This window comes from Octopus bimaculoides, chromosome 16 (assembly GCF_046866305.1).
Source record: "Octopus bimaculoides isolate indiv1 chromosome 16, ASM4686630v1, whole genome shotgun sequence".
NCBI classification, from domain to species: Eukaryota; Metazoa; Mollusca; class Cephalopoda; order Octopoda; family Octopodidae; genus Octopus; species Octopus bimaculoides.
This window is the reverse complement of record NC_142943.1, coordinates 38,251,856-38,274,511: the sequence shown is the minus strand read 5'-3', so window position 1 is coordinate 38,274,511 and position 22,656 is coordinate 38,251,856. Positions and strand designations below refer to the sequence as shown.

Genomic DNA, 22,656 nt, shown 5'->3' with positions numbered 1-22,656 from the left:
GTTATTGTAATATTGTAATATAGACTAGTGGAGGCGCAATGGCCCAGTGGTTAGGGCAGTGGACTCGCGGTCATAGGATCACGGTTTCGATTCCCAGACCGGGCGTTGTGAGTGTTTATTGAGCGAAAACACCTAAAACATCTATGAGGCTCCGGCAGGAGATGGTGGCGAACCCTGCTGTACTCTTTCACCACAACTTTCTCTCACACTTACTTCCTGTTTCTGTTGTGCCTGTAATTCAAAGGCTATGGCAGGATTTGTACTTGCAATACAAAGAGTTGAAACAAATACTGCAAAATACCCAGTCTGCTACCCAGGATTAGTAAAGTGTCACAAGAAATTCCATGAAGAATTTTTCCCTTATAATTGTTTCAAATTCTGGCACAAGCACAAGGCCAGCAATTTTTAAGTGAGGGTGTAAATTGGTTATGGCAACACTATTGCTCATCTGGTATTTCATTTTATCAAACCCAAAAGCATACACCCGAAAGCAATACTCAGAAGCATTCTTTCCAATACTCTTAAAACTCTGCCAGATACCACAGAAGTGGTTTAGTGATTAAGGATATTATTACTTATAATGAATTAATACCAAAGATTTTAATTTTTCATCTGGTTTTTAATTACTTAATCAGAAGGAAAAGATTTTAGACATGACCCTTTGTAGGTCACCCAAGATTGGTAGAAAATGCACTTTTATACAATTTAGGACAGTTGATTTGCTATCTCACAGGGGTGTCAGGATTTCACCACATAATAATGATGGACTCTCCCATCAAAGATGATGTATATGTCTTCAGCTTTTGCCAGACAACTTGTACAAATGATTTGTTTACAGAGATCAAATATATGTACTGTGCATTAGCTCATTCCATCCATCAAATCATTATTGCTTCAGGTGTCAAAGTGACTGCAGAGAAACATGAGATTAAGTGTTTTGTTCAAGAAAACAATGCCCCACCTGGTCTAAGAATTGAAACCATGGTTTCACAATCGTGAGTGCAACATCCTAACCACTAGGACATGTGTCCTCAATAATAATAATAATAATAATAATAATAATAATAATAATAATAATAATAATAATAATAATAATAATAATGATAGTCATAATAATATGTGGAATTTTTTTCTTACATGGTCAGCAGCAACTTGAGCTATTTCTAGTAATTGGAGTTTGCCATTATATTCTACCAGTGTTCCACCCTGCAAAAGAGAAATATAAAACAAAAAAACATTATGAGGATAAGAAGTAAAACCATTCATGCTACTAGTGCTGCGCCCTTCTCTGAGTAAATAAATAAATAAATAAATAATGATGATGATGATGATGATAAATGCCCTGATACAGTGCCAGGCAGTGGCTCTCATGGCTTCTGATCTTAACTGATTGGAAGTATTATCATGTCCATTGTTTAATCTTGGCATAAAAGATGGGCTACAGCAAATATTCTGCTTAATACCACAGATTTTCTTGTCAGTCGTTTGACCTTAACCAGTTTAGCATGTCTTTTGGTGGCTGACGATATGTGCATCTCTGATCACAAGCAGAAGTAGTGGAGGGAGCATCATAGCCATGTGTTGAGAGGAATTCTTTGAGGTTTGAATAATTCACCTTTGGAAACATGGGTGTTTTGTTCAACATCCTTAAACAAACCTTATTCAGGGACCTTTTGAGCGGGATGGGCTACTCAACCTGAAGAAAATTCTAACTGGGCCCCCACCTGCAAGATCATGTACTGTTTATCTTGATATGAGATCACCATGTCATGCACATATGGTTGTGATGCATGTGCCTAGTGTACCCTTATCAGACAGGTAGCCATGATGGGTGTACTGGGCTTCGTATATTTTATCCCAGTGTCACTTTGATTGAATGCACTGCTCTCTCACTCAATAATAATAATTATGATGATAATAATAATGATAGAGGAGGCAGAAAAAAAAAAAGGAACAGAAGAAAAGATTAAGAACAAAATTGAGAAGAAACGAATGAAAAGTGAGAGGAGGGGGCACAGGGGAAGGAGGAGGAGGATTATAGTTTTCATTAAAAAAAATATGATCCTTAATCAAATGAACATTGTTTGAGCAGACAAATAATATAAGAGTTGCTAAGTTAAGACAACATCAGAAAAAGGTTAAACTGATAATATACAAACCTTGATATCTGCTCTAGTCTTATCTGTCACTTCCATTACAAATTCTGGTGCTTCACCATTCTGACGTTTTAGAAGAGATTTCAAAATATGTTCAGAGAGTTAAGGAAGAAAATCTTTACCAGCAATTCTTAGACCAATATATAGATAAGTGTACATCATCATGAGGCCATCGTAGTGGAAGCTGAGGGTGGCTACTTTGAGTACACTGGTGTCTCTCAGCCATAATCTAGTTGATATTTTTTTTTATTTTTAAAAACATTTATTTTCTTGGATGGTATATTGCTTTCTTTACCTTTAATGAAAACTACATAAAACACCCTCTCTCTCTCTCACACTCTTTCTCTCTCTCTCTCTCTATGTACAGACAGACAAACATATAGATAGATAGAATAACGTGAATAAAATGAATGGACATTTCAGAGTATTAATAGATAAAACAAGTGAAAGATAGAAAAAGAAAAAAAAAAAGATTTTTTATTTTCTTATGTTACTATATGTAAGAATTTAAAACAATTAGAACTTTTGTGCCAAATTCTGATTTCTTACTGTCATAAACATCATCAATTCATCTACTGCTTTTCAGAGCCTGAATCAATATCTCTTTCCACCAGTTACATTCGTTTCCACATCAATTTCTACAAGCTGTATAATATCATCTTTCAATCTGTTAATCATCATCATCATCATCTTTGTTTAACGTCCGTTTTCTATGCTGGCATGGGTTGGATGGTTTGACTGGGGACTGGCAAGCCAGGAGGCCTTACCAGGCTCCAATCTGATCTGGCAATGTTTCTACAGCTGGATGCCCTTCTTAATGCCAACCACTCCGAGAGTGTAGTGTGTGCTTATTATGTGCCATTGTTATAACAGTGTACCAGATTTCAACCCAAGGCCATGGCTGAAGACCAAAGTACTGTGGAATAGGTTTGAACCTGGAAGCGCAATTTTTCTAAGTAAACTTTTTAACTACACAACAGTACTATTTGTACCCATATAGGGGGAAAAAAAGGATATGCAGATCAACAGTAGCTCCTAGATTATCGATATTTGATAGAAACATATATTTGCAACCAGCTTTGAGAAACTTCTGCAGAAAACCGCATTTGTAAAAACATTCATAGACATCTCCATGACCAGGAGGGTACCAGCTGAAACAGATATAAAAAGGGTAGTAGTAGTAGTAGTAGTAGTAGTAGTGGTGGTGGTGGTGCCAGTGTTGGCATTAATGCAGTGGCAGCAGTGACGATGATGATGATGATGATGAACATGGTGGTGATGGTGGTAGCCATCGTCGTTGTCATCATAATGGTAGTGATGGTGGTGGTGGTGTTGGTGGTGGTGGAGGTGGTCGTCGTCGTCGTCATTGCTATCGTTGGTTGTGATAGTGGTAGCAGTAGTGGCAGTGGTGATGGTAATGGCCGTCGTCGTCATTAGTGTTGTTGTGATGGTGATGATGGTGATGGCAGTAGTGTCAGTGATGATGATGATGGTGGTGATGGTGGTTGTGGTCTATGTTGTTGTTGTCATGACAACGATGATGATGGTGGTGGTAGTAGTAGTAGTAGTGGCAGTCATGATGGTGATGACAATAATCATAATGATGACGATGTATCTATGTACGTCAGTGTTAAATATTTCTGAGAAATAAATCCGGAAATAGAGCAACAACGACAATGACATCAATAAGATATTAATTACAACCACAACATAATCACAACAAACAACAGCAAAAAGAACAAATATTTCAACATTACAAACCTCTGTGGATCATCATCTTTAGATTTCGGTAAAGGTAACAGGGATTCTTTGATGATTCTTGGGAACCTATTAAAAAAAGAAAGAAAAAAAAAAGGACAGGAAAATAATAAAAGTCAGAGGTAAAAAATTGAAATGTATTTTGAAATTGATGTCTATGACTATATGGTTTGGAAGTTTGCTTCATAGCATGGCATGTTGGCTAAATGTTTTTTTACTATAGCCTTGGGCCAACCAAAGCCTTGTGAGCAGACTTGTAAAACCAGAAACTGAAAGAAGTCCATTGTGAGTGTGTGTGTGTGTGTGTGTGTGTGTATACATACATATATATATATATGTGTGTGTGTGGAGGCGCAATGGCCCAGTGGTTAGGGCAGCGGACTCGTGGTCATAGGATTGCGGTTTTGATTCCCAGACCGGGCGTTGTGAGTGTTTATTGAGCGATAACACATAAAGCTCCACGAGGCTCCGGCAGGGGATGGTGGAGAACCCTGTTGTACTCTTTCACCACAACTTACTTTTGTTTCTGTTGTGCCTGTAATGCAAAGGGTCAGCCTTGGCACACTGTGTCACGCTGGATATCCCCGAGAACTACGTTAAGGGTACACATGTCTGTGGAGTGCTCAGCCACTTGCACGTCAATTTCACGAGCAGGCTGTTCTGTTGATCGGATCAACTGGAACCCTCGACATCGTAAGCGACGGAGTGCCAACAACATATATATATATATATTTTTATATATATATATATATATATATATATATATATATATATATATATATATATATACACATATATATATACATATATATACATATATATATACATAGGTGCAGGTGTGGTTGTGTGATAAGAAGCTTGTTTCCACACGGCTGCGTGGGTTGTCCGGGGTGGCCCCCGCAAATTCACATGGAGGCTATAAGCAACGCAGAGTTAGCTAAAATTAAGATCGTTTTTGGAAATAGAGAATACCAGGTCCTCCAAGTAGGCCCCGACTTATCACAGCAGGCATACCTGCGGGCTGCGAGAGGGGGTGCTTGGAGAATAGACCTGGGAGGTTTGACATACCTATTTGTTCGATTGGAAAATTGTTTCGTACACACCCCAAATCTTTGTAAACTATTTCAACTGAATTATTTTCAAAAAGTGACTATAAAATAAAGACTGTGCGTGTTTGAGTTCTTTATTTTTTTTTTTTTGTAAGTCAATCCAGTTCTTTTCTGTGATTGTCAGACAGCATTCAGAAATAAAGTCGGGGTCGGCTTGATCTTTCATGTGAGACTGTGTGACTAGGTTGCCATTTTAATAAGAAATTTCTGTTTTGCTTTATCTCTTAAAACTTTAACATTCAGATTATTTTTGACAAATGTAATACTTATTTATTCCCATTGCTTTGACTTTGTCCTACATTATCTTGTAGCCTTGAGATCTTTATGATATGATTATTTATTTTTAGAATGACATTTTAGGGTAAAAGTGAGGGGCTGGCTTTGGCCAGTTTGAACATAAAACATGCAGAATATTGTGGATGGCTGTAGATATGGATACAATAAAACTCAACTACCATTCCCGGACATTCTAATCATCAAAACAGACAAAAATATTGAAATAGACATTTGTTACAAACCAACAGTTTCTAAACAATACCTGTTGTTCTCCTCATACCATTCCAAACACACAAAGACTAAAATTCCTTTTAATCCAGTGAGAAGAATCTGCACAATTGTTTCAAACATTGAAACTTGTAATAAAGGACTCCAGGAATTAAAACAAATACTACTCGAGAGAAAATATCTGACAATGTTTAATAGACAGTGGAACAGAGTGTGCCAAAGCAATAGATATTCAAGAATTGCAAAAAAACGAAAAAAAAGACCCCACTTCCAATACACCCAGTGCTCTACTCTTTATTACAAAAAACAGCTCAAAAACACAGAGGTTTGAAATATTGTCAACCAGAACATTCCACTGCTGAGACAAGACCCAAGAATGAAACAAGCACTTGAAATACACAAAATAATTAAAAACATAAGACAATCAAAATCTCTCAAGAAACTGCTCACCAATGCTAAATTACCCTCCATAAACCCCACACGAATAGTCAAAAAGTGTGGCTACCCTAACTGCAGTACTTGCTTTAACCTCATTGAAGACAAAAAATATAAATTTAAATCAGGACAGATTTTTACCATAAAAAATCATTTTATCACTTCCTCAAAAAATTCAGTATATGGTATTAAATGTAAAGGACATAATGAGGATTATATAGGTCAAACAAAACTCGCTCTTAGAAACAGACTAATTATTCATATACAAGAAATACAAGACCTCAGTACTATACACATAAACATATATGTAAAAAATAAGTCTCCTAAATTCCAAATCTGTCCATTTCACCTTTGTTCAGTCAATATTACAGACCAAGCACAGATAAATAAAGAAAATATATTCATACAAATTAAGACTGAATAAAGTTTAACGAACTATATTCACACACAAACTCATACTTCTACTTGACATGTTGAATTTATACAACTAACAACCTAAACTTAGGACACAATCATGACTTTCCCCCATATGACACTAACACACAAGTTAAGTGATCAAAATTTGATGCCTGCATATAATGCACAGGCTTGGAGTGAAACTTAGAAGATTACTACCTACAATCATGTGATCTTTCTTTACTATGTTTGACATAAAATCCAGACAGTTTTGATTGTTAAGGATTGTTATAAAATATGTAGACACATGAGATATATTCACTCAACCATGACAGCTTTAACTAACAGCACCAAACATATTGTCACATGACATTAAAGAAACAAATGATCATAGTGAAAAACTTGAAAAAATTTCTAAACCTGATCATTTGATCATCTTTGGCCAATCAAATTGTATCCAAAACCAATACTGAATTGAATCCTGTCCTTTCCATAAAAATGAGACAATTTTTGAATCCCTACTAGAGGCAAGACAGTTACAGCATAGCTCCACGTCTTCCTATTTCAACTTTTGAAAATCATAGAAGTTTGTGAACTCAATTAAGTCTTTAAAAACTTTTAAATAAAATATCTAAACAAATTCCAGTAACTTTTCAACTTCTTTTTTCTATGTTTCTACTGGTGTGGAATAAAATAACTTTGTTTATATATATATCATCATCATCATCATCATCGTTTATCGTCCGCCTTCCATGCTAGCATGGGTTGGACGATTTGACGTGTCACCCGCACGATGGCCAGTCAGGTGGTACTGGCAACGGCCATGCTCGAAAATGGTGTCTTTTATGTGCGACCCGCACAAGAGCCAGTCCAGGGGCACTGGCAATGATCTCACTCGAAAATCCTACGAAGGCCAGTCAGGTGGTACTGGCAACGGTCACGCTCAAAATGGTGCATCTTATGTGCCACCCGCACAAGAGCCAGTCCAGGGGCACTGGCAACGATCTCACTTGACTTGCCGGGTCTTCTCACGCACAGCACATTTCCAAAAGTCTCGGTCAGTAGTCTTCGCCTTGGTGAGGCCCAATGTTCGAAGGTCTTGCCTCACCACCTCAGCCCAGGTCTTCCTGGGCCTACCTCTTCCACGGGTTCCATCAACTGTTAGGGTGTGACACTTTTTCACGCAGCTATCCTCATTCATTCTCACCACATGTCCATACCAGCGCAATCGTCTCTCTTGCACACCACAACTGATGCTTCTTATGTTCAGCTTTTCTCTCAAGATACTTACACTCTGATGGGTATGCACATTGACATTACACATCCAGCGGAGCATACTGGCTTCATTCCTTGCGAGCTTACGTATGTCCTCAGCAGTCACAGCCCATGTTTCACTGCCATGTAGCATGGTTGTTCGTACACATGCGTCATACAGTCTGCCTTTTACTCTGAGTGAGAGTCCCTTTGTCGCCAGCAGAGGTAAGAGCTCTCTAAACTTTGCCCAGGCTATTCTTATTCTGGCAGCTACACTTTCAGTGCACCCACCCCAACTACTAACTTGGTCACCCAGATAGCGGAAGCTATCGACTACCTCTAGTTTTTCTCCCTGGAATGAGATAGAAGTTGTTATCTGTTTGTTTACAGTGTTTATTGCACCTGAACACCTGCCACATACAAAAACTAACTTATGCATATATGGGTACAGGATGTCACCAAACAGTAAACAATATGAAATACAAAAACAAATAAGTTCAATACACAATCAATGAGAGAAGCAAAAGGAAAACAGGACAAGTAACATAAAGAACGCCCCTTCATCAGTTGTCGGCTGTGTGTGTGTGAGTATGTGTGTGTGTGTGTGTGTATGTGTATATATATATATATATATATACATACGATGGGGTTCTTTCAGTTTGTCTACCAAATCCACTCACAGGGCTTTGGTCAGCCCAAGGTTATAGCAGAAGACACTTGCCCCAGGTACCATGCAGTGGGACTGAACCCAGAACCATGTGGTTGGGAAGCATGTTTCATACAACACAGCTATGCCTATATATATATATATATATATATATATATATATATACACACACAAAAACTCACCTGTGAGGTTTTTGCTAAGACTGTTAACAGATACTATATATTTTATGAAATTTTGTTTTATAAAAATATATATTTTATATATATATATATGTATATATATATATATATATATATATATATATATATATATATATATATATATATATATAACTATTTAAGACTGTATATGGCTATGGTGCATCCACACTTGGAATTTGCATTACCAGTCTGGAATCCCTATCTTGCTCAGGACATTGACCTCCTGGAAACTGTTCAGAGACATGCAACCAAACGAATACCCTCCACCAGGAATCTAATATAATCTGAATGCCTTGCTTTCCTGGGTATAGATACATTGAAACTCCAACGTCTGGCAACTGATTTGGTAAACAACCACAAAATTATTAACCATCACACCAACAACCACCTTGAGCATCTTTCTGAGCTCCATGTTTCTAACACACGTGGGCATATCTACAAAGTCAGAAAACAGCACAGCTCCCATGACTTTCAGAAACATTTTTTTCAAATTCACAGTTGCTGAAGCATGGAACAAACTACCTGCATCAATTGTTAGTTGCCGAGACATTGCATCCTTTAAAACACCCATGCTTCCTGAAATTTTCCAGCACTACACCTGATATGCACCCACTCCATACATATGCACACATGTACATCATGACTCATACACTGTTCATTCTCCTGACTTTTGTACACAATTCCATGTACTGTACATGCACCTTTGATCACTATACACAATAATTTCATTATTATATTATCATTATTATATGATTGACATCTTAAGAATTAAGGAACTTTGAAAGAATTTAATATAATTCTTTTTCAAACAGTGGAACTCAAAGCAGAGAAATCTATACATGTATATCATGTAAATATTAGGTTAAAAAAAACTTTTTGGATAGAAGAAGCTGAAAGCTACACATGGGACTTGAACCCACTTCTTCTGTGAACATGACAGGCATCCTACCATTGAACAAATGCAGTCCTTTGAATTGCACTATTCATTTTAGAAACTTCATTTATACTAGTGACAACTGTATGCTGTTGACATCATAACATTACATCACATATCCCACAGTCTGGCTGACCATTGGGGCATCCCTGATAATGCTGCGACCAGATCCCTACACCTATCTCAGTCTTCTGCCTCTTGCAATGCATCTCTCATCTTTAGGCCTGTCCACTCACAGATCTTGTTTTCCCACCTCTATCTCTGTCTGCCTCTGTTTCTACCACCTTTGACTGTACCCCGAAGGATTGTTTTGGCCATTCTTGACGAGAGGATGACATACCCAAACTACCAGAGCTTGTGAAGTTCCTCATAAGGCCCTACTGCCTGCCTTATTCTTCTTTCCATCATAAAAATTTAAAACTTCGAGTGAACATAAAATAATTTTTGGGAAGTCGTGAAGCTCAAAGCAGATAAAACTATGTGCATGTGTGTGAGTGTCTACTTTTATTGTCATGCTTAAAACATGATAAAGAAGCTGTGACTCACCTACTTTGATTAAATGTGAAAATTTTCACTTTAACCTGGTTATATTTGCCGATTATCTTCTGTGTGTCTTCATCAGTATTGAAGGAATTCATAAGAACCAGGGGTACATCAGTGTCGTATGTTTTATTTAGGTGCTGAAAAAAAACAAGTAAAAAACAGTCTAAAAAATGACTATTAATAACAACAACAAACAGAACAAATGATGAATCTGGCAACTGAATCTGTACAAAAGAAAACTGCAAATGGCAAAAGACTTCTGTCCATTGTTAGAACATAAAACAGGTAGAATATTTTGGCCAGATATGGCTGGATCAAATACTAAAAGGGTTAAAGCAGCTTAGAAATAGTGCCATAGTCAAAATGATGAGAGAGGGATGGGTGTTATGAAGATTAGCTGCTGTTATGAAGATTGGAGGTGAGCTGGCAGAAACGTTAGCACAACGGGCGAAATGCTTAGCGGTATTTCGTCTGCTGTTACGGTCTGAGTTCAAATTCTGTAGAGGACAACTTTGCCTTTCATCCTTTCGGGGTCGATAAATTAAGTACCAGTTACGCACTGGGATTGATGTAATCGACTTAACCCCTTTGTTTGTCCCCTCTATGTTTAGCTCCTTGTGGGCAATAAAGAAATTGACGATTAGCTGCTGGAAAGGTTTGGCAGGTACAGATTAGGTGTGTGTGGGTGGTGATGGGTGAAGTATAGATATTGATGATATGCCTTTAGCAATCAAAACTGGTTCACAACAGTTCTGGAATGGGTTCATTAGAAGTGTTCAAATGTCTTCTTCAACTGGTAAAGAATGACGATGAATATGAAACCTTTGCCCTTACCTCAATTTGTTGCACCGTGAGATCAAGAAAAGTGTTGTCACTCCGAACTGAGATAGCACTTTTAGGGCCTTTACAACCCATGCTTGTTCCAAGACCACCATTGAGTTTTACTACAACAAGCTTGTTTAGGATTTCTCTGGCCTCCTCTAATTGTATCTCTTCACTATCACGATATGTTTCCATCTGGAAGCAAAAGCAAAATAACAAAGACAAAAAAATCAGAGTTCATTGTGAACTTTTGGTATTGATATTAGTTGTACAAATGAAGGAGGGTGAGTGTATAAGAGTGCAGCTTACATTTTCTGTTGGTGGTGGATTTATTTTGCTCCAGTTCAGTGATAGGTCTGTTTCTTGTGAATAGCGACTATAAAGTTCTTCAAATCGCTTCATGTCTTTTTGGAAGTCCTGGAAGAGAAAAAAAAAAGAAAATTATCTAAAAATTAGTTTTGAAACCTTTATTTAAAAAAAAATCATTACTATCATATCAGCGTTGCCTTACTGGCACTTGTGCCAGTGGCACGTTAGAAAACATTTGAGCGAGGTTGTTGCCAGTGCCGCTGGACTGGCTCCTGTGCAGGTGGCATGTAAAAGCACCCACTACACTCTCTGAGTGGTTGGCCTTAGGAAGGGCATCCAGCTGTAGAAACTCTGCCAAATCAGATTGGAGCCAATAAATTAAGAGCCAGTAAAACACTGTTCTGTTAAACATTCCGGGTGTAATCTCTTGTTAAAGTTTATGCTTGTGAGTGTGTGTGTGTGTGTGTGTGTGTGTGTGTGTGTATACACACACACACTCACAAGCATAAACACTCACACCTATAAATACATACATGCATACATATACATATATATATATCATCATCATCATTTAATGTCAACTTTCCCATGCTGGTATAGGTTGGACAGCTTGACTGGAACTGGTAAGGCCAGGTACCACACATACATACATACACACACACTGCTAAGATAATTTCTTGTTCTTTTTTCTAGTTTCTTGATTGTTTAATTTCTCATCTGCCATGAATACTTTAAATGGATATTATCTACTGACAGCTACTTCTGTAAGCCAATTTAACTCCCTAATTTCTCTCTCTTTGTTCTTCCTAAATTCTTCATTGAATTTGGCTTAGCTAAGAATCATCCTTGTACCATCTCCCCAAAGTAAACCTGCTTGTCATGCATTTATATATACATATATATATATATATAACAGGCATCTTTCAGTTTCTGTTAACCAAATCCACTCAAAAGTCTTTGGTCAGACCAAGACTATCATAGAAGATGCTTGAGTCAAATTGTATGTCTTGGAACCAATAACCAACATAAATTGAGGTACAGTAATACCTCACTTTATGAGGACCTGCTTCATGAAATCCCAGGTTTATGAACTTATTTTTCAAGCACAAGAACCAAATTTTGAATGAAGTGCAAAAGTTTCTCCTACCATAACAAATGCTTCTGCATGTTACCCAGAAATTTATAAAGAGCAAAAAAAAAAAAAAAAAAAATTTTTCTAAGCAATTTTAGACTTGTTTTTTAAAAGGAAATCTACAAGTCCATCTAGGAGTACTTGTGAGTTGGCGATCACATCTATAACAATGGTGTGCAAGAGTCTAGTGTGAGTGAAAGTGATTCAGAAAATGACTATTATAATAATATTTTTTATTATAAATGATCTTGACATTCTTTTTGCTTTACTTAAAATATTCTTTACATTCTACAGTTATTTTAATGCCATTTATTTACTAGCATTATAAATTTTATTGGTAAAATATTTTTCTGGGAACGTATTACGATGTATAACATTGCTATTGTGGGAAATTATTGTTTTGCTTTACAAATTTTTGCTATACAAGCAGTCTCCGGGAACAAATTAACTCCTATATTGAAACATTATTGTATGTCTGTACTGTGTATGTGCATTTAGGTGTGTAATCTTCTAACTCTGTTTTTCCCATCTACTTCTGTATAAATGTAAGTGTACATTCATATCAATGAATGCAAATGTGTATAGTTCTTGTGAAGGCATGTGGTGATGGTATTTGGCTCATGATCGTAAGGTTGTGAGTTCAGTTCTAGTGATGTGTTGTGTCCTTGAGCAAGACACTTTATTTCATGTTGCACCAGTCCACTTAGCTGGCAAAAATTAGTATTACTTGTATTTCAAAGGGCCAGGCTTGTCACATTGTTTTCATGCTGAATCTTCTTAAGAACTACATTGAGGGTACACGTGTCTGTGGAGTGCTCAGCCACTTGCACATTAATTTAATGAGCAAGCTGTTCCATTTTGATAGGATCAACTGGAACCCTTGTCATTGTAATAGATGGAGTGCGTCGTTCCATATGTATCTACAGAAGCAATGATTTATTACATGCATATATATTTAAAAGTGCTGATAAACAAAAGCACTAAAAATACATTAATAAAAATATATTCACATCTTGGTCATCTGGCTCCATATTTTTGATTAAACTTGTAATTCCATTACGCATTCCAGGATAAGAATCTTTACGTGTGAGACTCATGAAATCAGAGCCATTGGCAACACATTGAGTTGTTTTCTGAAAAAAGAAAAGGAAAAAGGGAAAATGTTTAGATGCTACATAGTAAAATATATAGCTTCGAAAAACAATAAACTGGAAAAAATGTTCATTATGAGGCTTGCATTCATACCAGTGTATATGAATGTAAGTGTATGTGGATGGTATAAAAAAGTATAAAGAATTAATAGATAAGCTTGAGAGGATCTCTATTTAGAGAACGTTTAGTAGAATGATGCAAATAAACAGATAGAACTCTTGGGGTTTGATGTACAGAATATATATAAATGTACTACATGTAAGTAAACTGACCCTAAAACCATAACCGTAACCTTAGAAAATCTGTTTTAGTCATGTGATCATGGAACAGTAGACGTAAGAAGATGATGATGACAATAGCAACAACAGTAATGATGACGATGATATTATTATAAGTGAACAAAGGCTGCAAGCTGGCAGAAACATTAGCATGCCGGGCAAAATGCTTAGCAGTATTTCATCTGTCTTTACGTTCTGGGTTCAAATTTCACTGAGGTCGACTTTGCCTTTTATCCTTTCGGGGATTATTATAAGTGAATAAAAGCTGGATAGTCATGCATGAAATACTTTAGATCAAGACTGACCTTAGATTAGACGATATTATATAAAAATAAGAGTGCATATTTTAAGTCATAAACCGTAAAAGTATTATGTTCCACAATAAACATAAACAGTTTTATGTAAGCAGTAATGGGAAGCAAAGACAAGAAACAAGTTTTAGATGAGTTCAAATATGTTGGTGGCATATTTTAACTTCTAAAGGTAACTTCACGGGTGTTTGCCATGGAGGAAAAAAATTCACACTTAATGTTGTTGGCACTCCGTCGCTTACGACGTCAAGGGGTCCAGTTGATCTGATCAACGGAACAGCCTGGTCGTGAAATTAACGTGCAAGTGGCTGAGCACTCCACACACACGTGTACCCTTAATGTAGTTCTCAGGGATATTCAGCGTGGCACAGTGTGACAAGGCTGACCCTTTGAATTACAGGCACAACGAAAACAGGAAGTAAGAGTGGGTTCGCCACCATCCCCTGCCGGAGCCTCATGGAGCTTTAGGTGTTTTCGCTCAATAAACACTCACAACGCCCGGTCTGGAAATCGAAACCGCGATCCTATGACCGCGAGTCCACTGCTCTAACCACTGGGCCATTGCACCTCCACATACACTTAATGTAAAGGCGTAAATATACCATTATCATTATCATCTCAGAGGCACCCTCTCTTGGACTCCGTAGATGCATTTCTAGTCATTATGCCTTTCTTCTTCAGTAGAAGAGAATGTAAAGTTTGTTTATTTCTCATCATTGCTTCACGTTACTATTTATGTATTTGTTTAGACTGGACAGTCTATGAACACAAATCAGTCATTAGTGTTGATTGATTCATTATAAAGTTACAGCTTTCTAATCAACTCAGGATTATCTCCCTTTAGTATACTCTTCTGAGAAGAACATAACAAGCCAGAAAGGCATGTAGGGGTCCATAGATATTTCGTCATAATCTCGCATTGTAATTTTAACCATCAGTAAATACATCATTATTAGCTGGGCTAATAACGATGTATTTATACCATTTACTATAAACGAACATTTTTTTTTTCATTATAGACTGTGGTGGAATTGCCTTCAGAAGTTAAAATATGTAAAACATTTGAATCAACCCAAGTTTCTTCTGATCTTCTCTTGGATTAAACAATAACAACCTGCCAGCTAAGATCAGAAGAAAACTGAAGTGGCATTAACTGATGGTTAAAATTACAGTGAGAGATTATGACAAAATATAGGGAGATGATGATAAAATGCAATGAATTTATTACTGAATGCAGAGATGACAAAATATAGAGAGATAATGACAGAAGAGAGAGACAATGACAAAATAGAGAAACAATGACAACTATAGTGACAAATATAGGGGAATGATGACAAATATAGGAAGATGATGACAAATATAGGGAGACGATGACAAAATATGGAGAAATTATGGCAAAATACAGAGAAATGATAAGAAAAATTTAGAAAGATGATGAGAAAATACAGGGAGATGTTGACAATGTATAAAGAGATGATAACAAATATAGAAAATTGTTCAAACATACTAGAATAGTCTAGTCTCTCTAGAATGATAAATTAAATCTAACATAGAATGTCTCTGATTATGTTCTTGATTATTATAATAGTTAATATCCATCAATAATGTGGAGAAAACATCTATTGACCGAGTTGTAATTGGCCTCAAAAAGAACTGGAGTTTAACCTCATCTAATTAGCTGTAATAATAAGCAAGGTGACTACAATACTCCAGGGTGGGTTACTAGTCTCTCTCTTACATGTTATATTTACTGGAGATACTTGTAATTGTTTCTGTCAGTTGAGTGAACAAAATCTCAACAAAGTACTTACAGTGTGGTTTGAACTCAAGAACTTTCAGATACTTTATCCCCTTCTCTAATACAATTTTTTTCACAACAGATGATATAATGAGAATTTGTGATGTTGCTGTAGCATTATAAAAGATGTTAACCGATTCCATCAGAAAATGGAAATAATGTAATAGACTTGGTTTTTACCTAATGCCATTGTCACAAATACCATCTCATGTAAACTCCACTATTTAAATGTGATATTCCAAGTAAAATATTCAACAAAATGCATTATATAAATCTAATCAACAAATGATCATGTGACATACACCTAGAGACATCTAGCTTGTGATAGTAATGAATCTCAATGAAGGATATGCATGACGTTTGATGCATATTAAATTGCAGTGTGGTTCATTACAGCATAAAATATCTTGTCTACTCATGGTTTCTTTCAACAGATTCTGTTACCTGTAACTGCTGCTTAAAACCAGCATACACGAACTAACAAACACATACCAACACTCACATAACAGACAAATATTATGCCACAAAGCATGTCCTTAATAAGTTTCCATACATTATACTAAGAGAGACACACTTTGATATGTGGACATATTTATTCGTTTCATTTCATTTCATTCATTTTCACATCCATTTTCCCAATTTAGCATGAGTTAGGTGAATATATTTTTGAGGTTTTACAGCTAGATGCCCTTTCTGCCACTAACTCTTAACTCTTTTTCAAGTTAAGGATATTTTATTCCATACATCTTTGAAAGTGCAAAGCTAATAGATGATGGTTGACCTACAGCTTCATAAACTACATCTCACTCAGAATGGTTACATTTAAAGAATTGCTGAAGCATGGGTCATCATCAGATACTTATGTGCGTGCACACACACACACACACACACACACACACACACACACACACACACACACACACACAAACACACACGCATGCATGCATGCACATTCACACACACACATTTTGACAATATCATCATCATCGTTTAACGTCCGCTTTCCATGCTAGCATGGGTTGGACGATTTGATTGAGGACTGGCAAGCAAGAAGGCTGCACCAGGCTCCAATCTGATCTGGCAGAGTTTCTACATCTGGATGCCCTTCCTAACACCAACCACTCCAAGTATAAATTTTTTTCTAGACATAAGCTCATAATTACATCTTGGTCATCATACTGAGCTGTTGCCTTCTTCAGGCAGGTGAGTTTTCTACTCAGAACCGGAGAATGCCATAAGAAATCACTTCTGTATTTGTCTCATGATAGCCAAAGTTCCAGTGGTCTTCTTAACAGTGGCATGACAGGGTTTGCATCCATCCAGGTTGCATAGAGAGATGCTGGAGAAGATTCACATGCACAGATACTCATTACACATCTTATTGACAAATCTCTTACTTTCTACCTTCTCTTATTGGCTAAAATTTTAACCAGTCATAATTAATCTGTTAAGTATATTATATTTATTTATTCCTTCGCTTCTTGGTAAAAATAAAAATCAATTATAGTTTATACAAATGGTGCTGAAAGGATCCTGGCTTTGGGTAAAAGAAAATACAGGAGGATCGGTTAATTATGATTTTATTTAACATATTCCCCTCTCAGATTCACACACTTATTGTTCTTCAGTTTTTCTAAGCTCTGTTAAAGAACTCAGAAGGTTGGACCTCAAACCAGGCCTTTTATAGTACCCTTAAAGCCAGGAACTTTTCAGCACCACCTCGTAGTTGATTTGTAACTTATCATCCAATTATATTTGTTGCTAATGAACAACCTTACATAATATAATGCATGTTTTGATATCTGTCTGAGGATCAATTTATGTATCACTCTTTATATATAGAAAAGCAAATCAAAGAATGAAGAAATGAAGACAGACAGACAAGTAGACCAACAGATTGAGAAAATAAATGTGTGTGTGTGTGTGTGTAGGTACCAGCATAGTTGCATGGTAAGAAGTCTGGTTCCCACCAACACGGTTCTAGGTTCAGTTCCACAGCATGGCATCTTGGGCAAGTGGTTCTCACTTATAAGCCCAGACTGACTTAGGCCTTATGTGTGGCATTGAAGAGTGCTAGCAACTGCTGGAGCAGTGGGGTCACAGGGGAATATTTTCTGGCCTCAAAGAGAGTAGTCAGTCTTTGAAATGCCATCCTAGCTATGTTGAGGTTGTGTGTCTTCCAAGAGAGATTCCTGTAACCTTATTGGTAGTGAGATCCATCAATACCATTCACTTGGAGATCATTGACTACAAGAAGCCAGTGACCTTCAAGTATATGTGATAGATATGGCATACTATTTCATATCTTGTACCAGACTGAAATCTGATATGTTGCTTATCAGTATGTCTGAAAGACAAGAAAATTAAAATTTGGCACAGGCCATCTAATATTACACAAGACCATCTTCCGTTTATGGCCTGTTAACTTGTGTTCACTGACACCCAATCCACACTGAATATAAAAACAATAGGATGGCTATGACTGCTTAACTTTGATCAGAATTCTACAAAATCATGGCTAACCTTGTTCTAAACAATAACAATAACAAAACTCATGAGGTGAGGTGATATAAAGAAACACATCAAATGTGTCCTCCATGGTGACCAAGGACTTTAACCAAATTTACTTAACACGTAACTTGCTTTAGAAAACAGTTTGAAAAGCTTTTCTCTCTTTCAGTATTTGTTGAAAGTTTACATTCTGAGTTCAAATTCGACCGAGGTCGACTTTGCCTTTCATCCTTTCGAGGTCGATAAATTAAGTACCAGTTGAGTACTGGGGTCAATCTATTCAACTACCCCACCCTCCCAAAAAATTTCAGGCCTTGTGCCCTGAGTAGAAAAGAATATTTGTTGAAAGTGGACATACCAAAAGAATCAAAACTAAAAGAAATAAACTAAGAAAAGAAGAAAAGAATACAAATGTATGAGATTTATTTACAGATAGTAAATAGGACAACAACAATAACAACAAAGCAGTGAAAGTGCCTCTCTGTGGTTGCACGACCTGCTAGATATAGCGACCAGGTCTCCCACAAATCACATTCTGTTGTCTTAGAAAAGGATATGTTAGATCAGTGATTCCCAATGTGGGCTATATGCCCCACTGGTGGAGCCTGGGAAAATTGTGGTGTGTGTGGGATCCAAAATTTTAATTTTTTTGTGGGACATGGAATCGTCGTCATCATCATTGCTTAATGTCCTCTTTCCATGCTGGCATGGGTTGGATGGTTTGACAGGACCAGACCACGCAGGAGCCTGCACCATGCTTTTGTGTCTGTTTTGGCATGGCTTTTATGACTAGACCAACCACTCCACAAAATGAACAACAACAAAAACAAGGCCCCATTGATATCAACATAATAAAAAAGCTGCACACAATTTCAAAAGCATTCTACTGAATTAAACTCTAGTGTAAATATATAAAAGTCGATAAAATTGTTATCATCAACTACAAGATGTCGATTTAGGTCATATTGAATAACTACATGCTAAAAAAAAAAATTTTTAGAAATATACAATCGTCATAACTACTGATAGACTTACATAAGAAAACGGCAATAACAACAACAACAACCACTAATGTATTTGAAATATGAATATTTCTAAGAAATGTTTTGCTGTTTTATTTATAATTGATAACCTTATTCTCTATGACTAACTTATTTGTCACAGTTGGCTTATTTATTCAAGAAAGATTTTCTTTATCTAAAAATCCTTATAATCGGGTGGTGTGAGATCTTGTCAGCCTATTTTCAATGCTCTTAGTGTGTGCATGCATGTATGCATTGCTATATTTCGAATGTGTCTGGTATGCACAGTGCATCAAGACAATTTAGAAATTACTAGCTTAAAAGCCGCCTGATAGAGCAGCTTTTAAGCTAATGAAGCCGCTCGATAAGGCAGCTTATAAGCTAGCTCCTGTGGAGGGCTCTTCATTAGGCCTTGGGCCCAACAATGACACTTCATGCATTCAGTACATATTAAATTTTATTAAACCTGAACAATATTTTTCAAGCAATGAACAGTTTTCATCAAAGCAATGATATGGTTTGTCGACTCAGAACTTATTGCAAAGCTGCATGATAAACAACCACCATCGCCACTACATCTGCCATACACACACCATTCAGACTTCTGACGCCACCACCATCGATACCTTTGACTTCACCGCCTTCCCCTCCACCACCATCACCACTGTCTTTCACACCACTTACTCTCACCATCAGCCCTGACCGCTTTGGCTACCATCACAGCCACTTCCGCCCCTATCACAACTATAGCTCATACTATTACTATCGCTCTATTACCATCATTCAGTATGTTAGTTCATGATGTTGGTTCAGTGTTTAGTCCATCTTTATCTCTCTCTCTCTCTCTCTCTCTCTCTTATTATTACTCCCACTGCCACCATCAACACTACTACTTTTAATAAAAACCTCATCAACTCTCCTTAAATTTCTTTGTCTCTCTTTCTCTCCCTCTCTTTTTCGTTTACTCTCTCTGTCTTCACCACCACCCTCACCATCTCTATGGCTACTATTACTCTCACACCAGTATGAGCAATAGACGAAGTGTGACACACTGACACACAGAAATTAGTTTTCACATTCATCATATTAGATTTAATTTTTTTGTAGTGAACAGATTAAACCAATAATATATTATGAATAGGTACAGGTAGGGTGGTGTGGTTAAGAAGTCTACTTCACCCGAACATATGGTTTTTGGTTCAATACCAGTGCACCACACCTTGGGCAAGTGCTTTCTACTATAACCTCAAATCAACTAAATCTATATAAGTGGATATCATTGGCAAAGTTGGGGCATATGGCTTGTAGTATATTGCTTTAAAAAGTCTTGTCCAGCCCATAGCAGCCCTGCAAAAACATACACAAAAATGAGGACTCCAGCTGGGAGTATATACACCATAGAAACCAGGAAACCAACCCTATGGGTCTGTATGACTTGGGAAGGAGCCAAAAATAAGGAAAAAAAGAAACAAAGAAGGATGATTTGAGAAACACTTAGCTACTATTTTAGGCAATCCAAGGAACTACTTAGAGACATCCTTTGGTTTGTAAATAGTAAGGTATGAGACTTAAAGAATACTTAGCTGCTTTTACTAACATGTTTAGTAACTCCTGAGAAGCTTCTCTTGGTTTGTAGACTGCAAGGTACAATTTGTGTGGTATTTGGCTGTTATGTCTTACAAGCCTGGCAACCACCGGATAGAAGCTTCTCTAGTAACTAGAGTTGACATGCATTGTTTAATTGGAATGCAAATGTTACTTGTGTCTTCATGTTAATTGTCTATAATCTAGTCTAAATATAGTTCATATTTTCTGTATAATTAGAAACATAACATATTGTCTTCCAAGTATCTCTACCAAAGCTTCTTAGTGTCATTGTTAAGGTTTATGAATGATGCTATAGTTATCATTCTTTGTGTTGCTGTTCTTGTGGTTTATCCCCCCCCCCCCACCAAGCCCACCCTGATCAAAGCAGACCTTATCTTTTCTTTTCTCAAATTGTCATCTATTTATATATGATACTTAATATATACACTCTGTTGATCAGCCAGTTGCTGCAGTTTTTATCTTGTGATACCACAGCAAGTCCATAGACCACCATCGATTGACACCCGATGTTTGTGTGTTTATGTCCCTGTAACTTAGAGGTTTGGTAAAAGAGACCGATAGAATAAGTACTAGGTTTACAAAGAATAAGTCCTGGGGTCAATTCGTCCATCTAAAGGTGGTGCTCCAGCATGGTCACAGTCAAATGATTGAAAAGAATAAAAGAATATATATATACACATACACACATATCTAATTATGGGAGGGAACTTCTTTCAGTTTCCGTCTACCAAATCCACTTACAAGGCTTTGGTCCATCTGAGGCTATGGTAGAAGACACTTGCCCAAGGTGCCACTCAGTGGAACTGAACCCAGAACCTTGTAGTTAGGAAGCAAGCTTCTTACCACACAACCACACATTATACACAAGAAAGAGAAAGACAGACAGATAGTCAAATATATACAATGAACTTCTTTTAGCCTTTATCAAGCAAATCCACTCAGAAGGCTTTGGTCAGCCCAAACTTATAATAGAAGATACTTGCCCCAAATGCAGCACAATGGCACTGAACAGAAGAATAAAAGTGCTAGACAGCAAACTTCTGTAACTACACAGCCATGCCTATGTAGCCTATTTTCCTGAGCACACATACATTGACATCAGATCTACTTATCTATCAAATACTTTCCCTTCTTTCAGAATTATCATCAGAAACAAGCAAAAAACACAAAAAGGATTTAAAAGCGTCTTTTACCTCTTTTTAAAACCTCCATGAATAAACATGCCCAGACATATCTTAGACCGTTTTAAGATTTCTTATCATCAGTTTTGTCAAGTAATATTTTGAGTGATAAGCTAAGGTTTCTTTTCAGTCTCTCTCTCTCTCTCTCTCTCTCTCACACACACACAAATGTATGTATACACACACACACACACACACACACACACAGAGTCACCTACATATATATTAAGGGAAAAATCAAAATCATGGCAAAACAAATCCTCTCAAGTCATTTATAATAATTCAATTAGGGTAAGGTGAATTTATATGTGTGTGTGTGTGTGTATACATGACTATATACATACACACACACAAATGTATGCATACATATATATCATCACCACTTAATGTCTGCCTCCCATGCTGTTATAGACAGTACATTCTCTCTCTCTCTCTCTCTCTCTCTCTCTCTCTCTCTCTCTCTCTCTCTGTATATATATATATATATATATATATATATATATATATATATATGTATACATGTCTCTTAAAGGATAGAGCTCAAAATCAATGCATTGAAGATACTTTATTGCAGCA

At 36.8% G+C, this 22,656-nt stretch overlaps 1 protein-coding gene across 2 annotated transcripts in view; it reads right to left on the bottom strand.

Moving 5' to 3' along the window:
* LOC106883902 (UTP--glucose-1-phosphate uridylyltransferase) overlaps positions 1-22,656 on the bottom strand; it is a 64,834-nt gene that overhangs the window by 20,112 nt on the left and 22,066 nt on the right. Inside the window, exons 1-9 of one of the 2 annotated variants that reach the window (XM_089364464.1) lie at positions 15,939-16,082; positions 13,230-13,352; positions 11,088-11,195; positions 10,791-10,973; positions 9,960-10,093; positions 3,918-3,983; positions 3,175-3,307; positions 2,160-2,249; positions 1,138-1,206 (exon numbers count right to left, since the gene is read on the bottom strand). In XM_089364464.1, the coding sequence (XP_089220590.1) occupies positions 1,138-1,206; positions 2,160-2,249; positions 3,175-3,307; positions 3,918-3,983; positions 9,960-10,093; positions 10,791-10,973; positions 11,088-11,195; positions 13,230-13,316 (870 nt within the window). In that variant the 5' untranslated portion in view covers positions 13,317-13,352; positions 15,939-16,082. Of the gene's footprint in view, positions 1-1,137; positions 1,207-2,159; positions 2,250-3,173; positions 3,308-3,917; positions 3,984-9,959; positions 10,094-10,790; positions 10,974-11,087; positions 11,196-13,229; positions 13,353-15,938; positions 16,083-22,656 lie in introns of those variants that run through there. The other variant, XM_089364463.1, reaches the window with a different exon arrangement.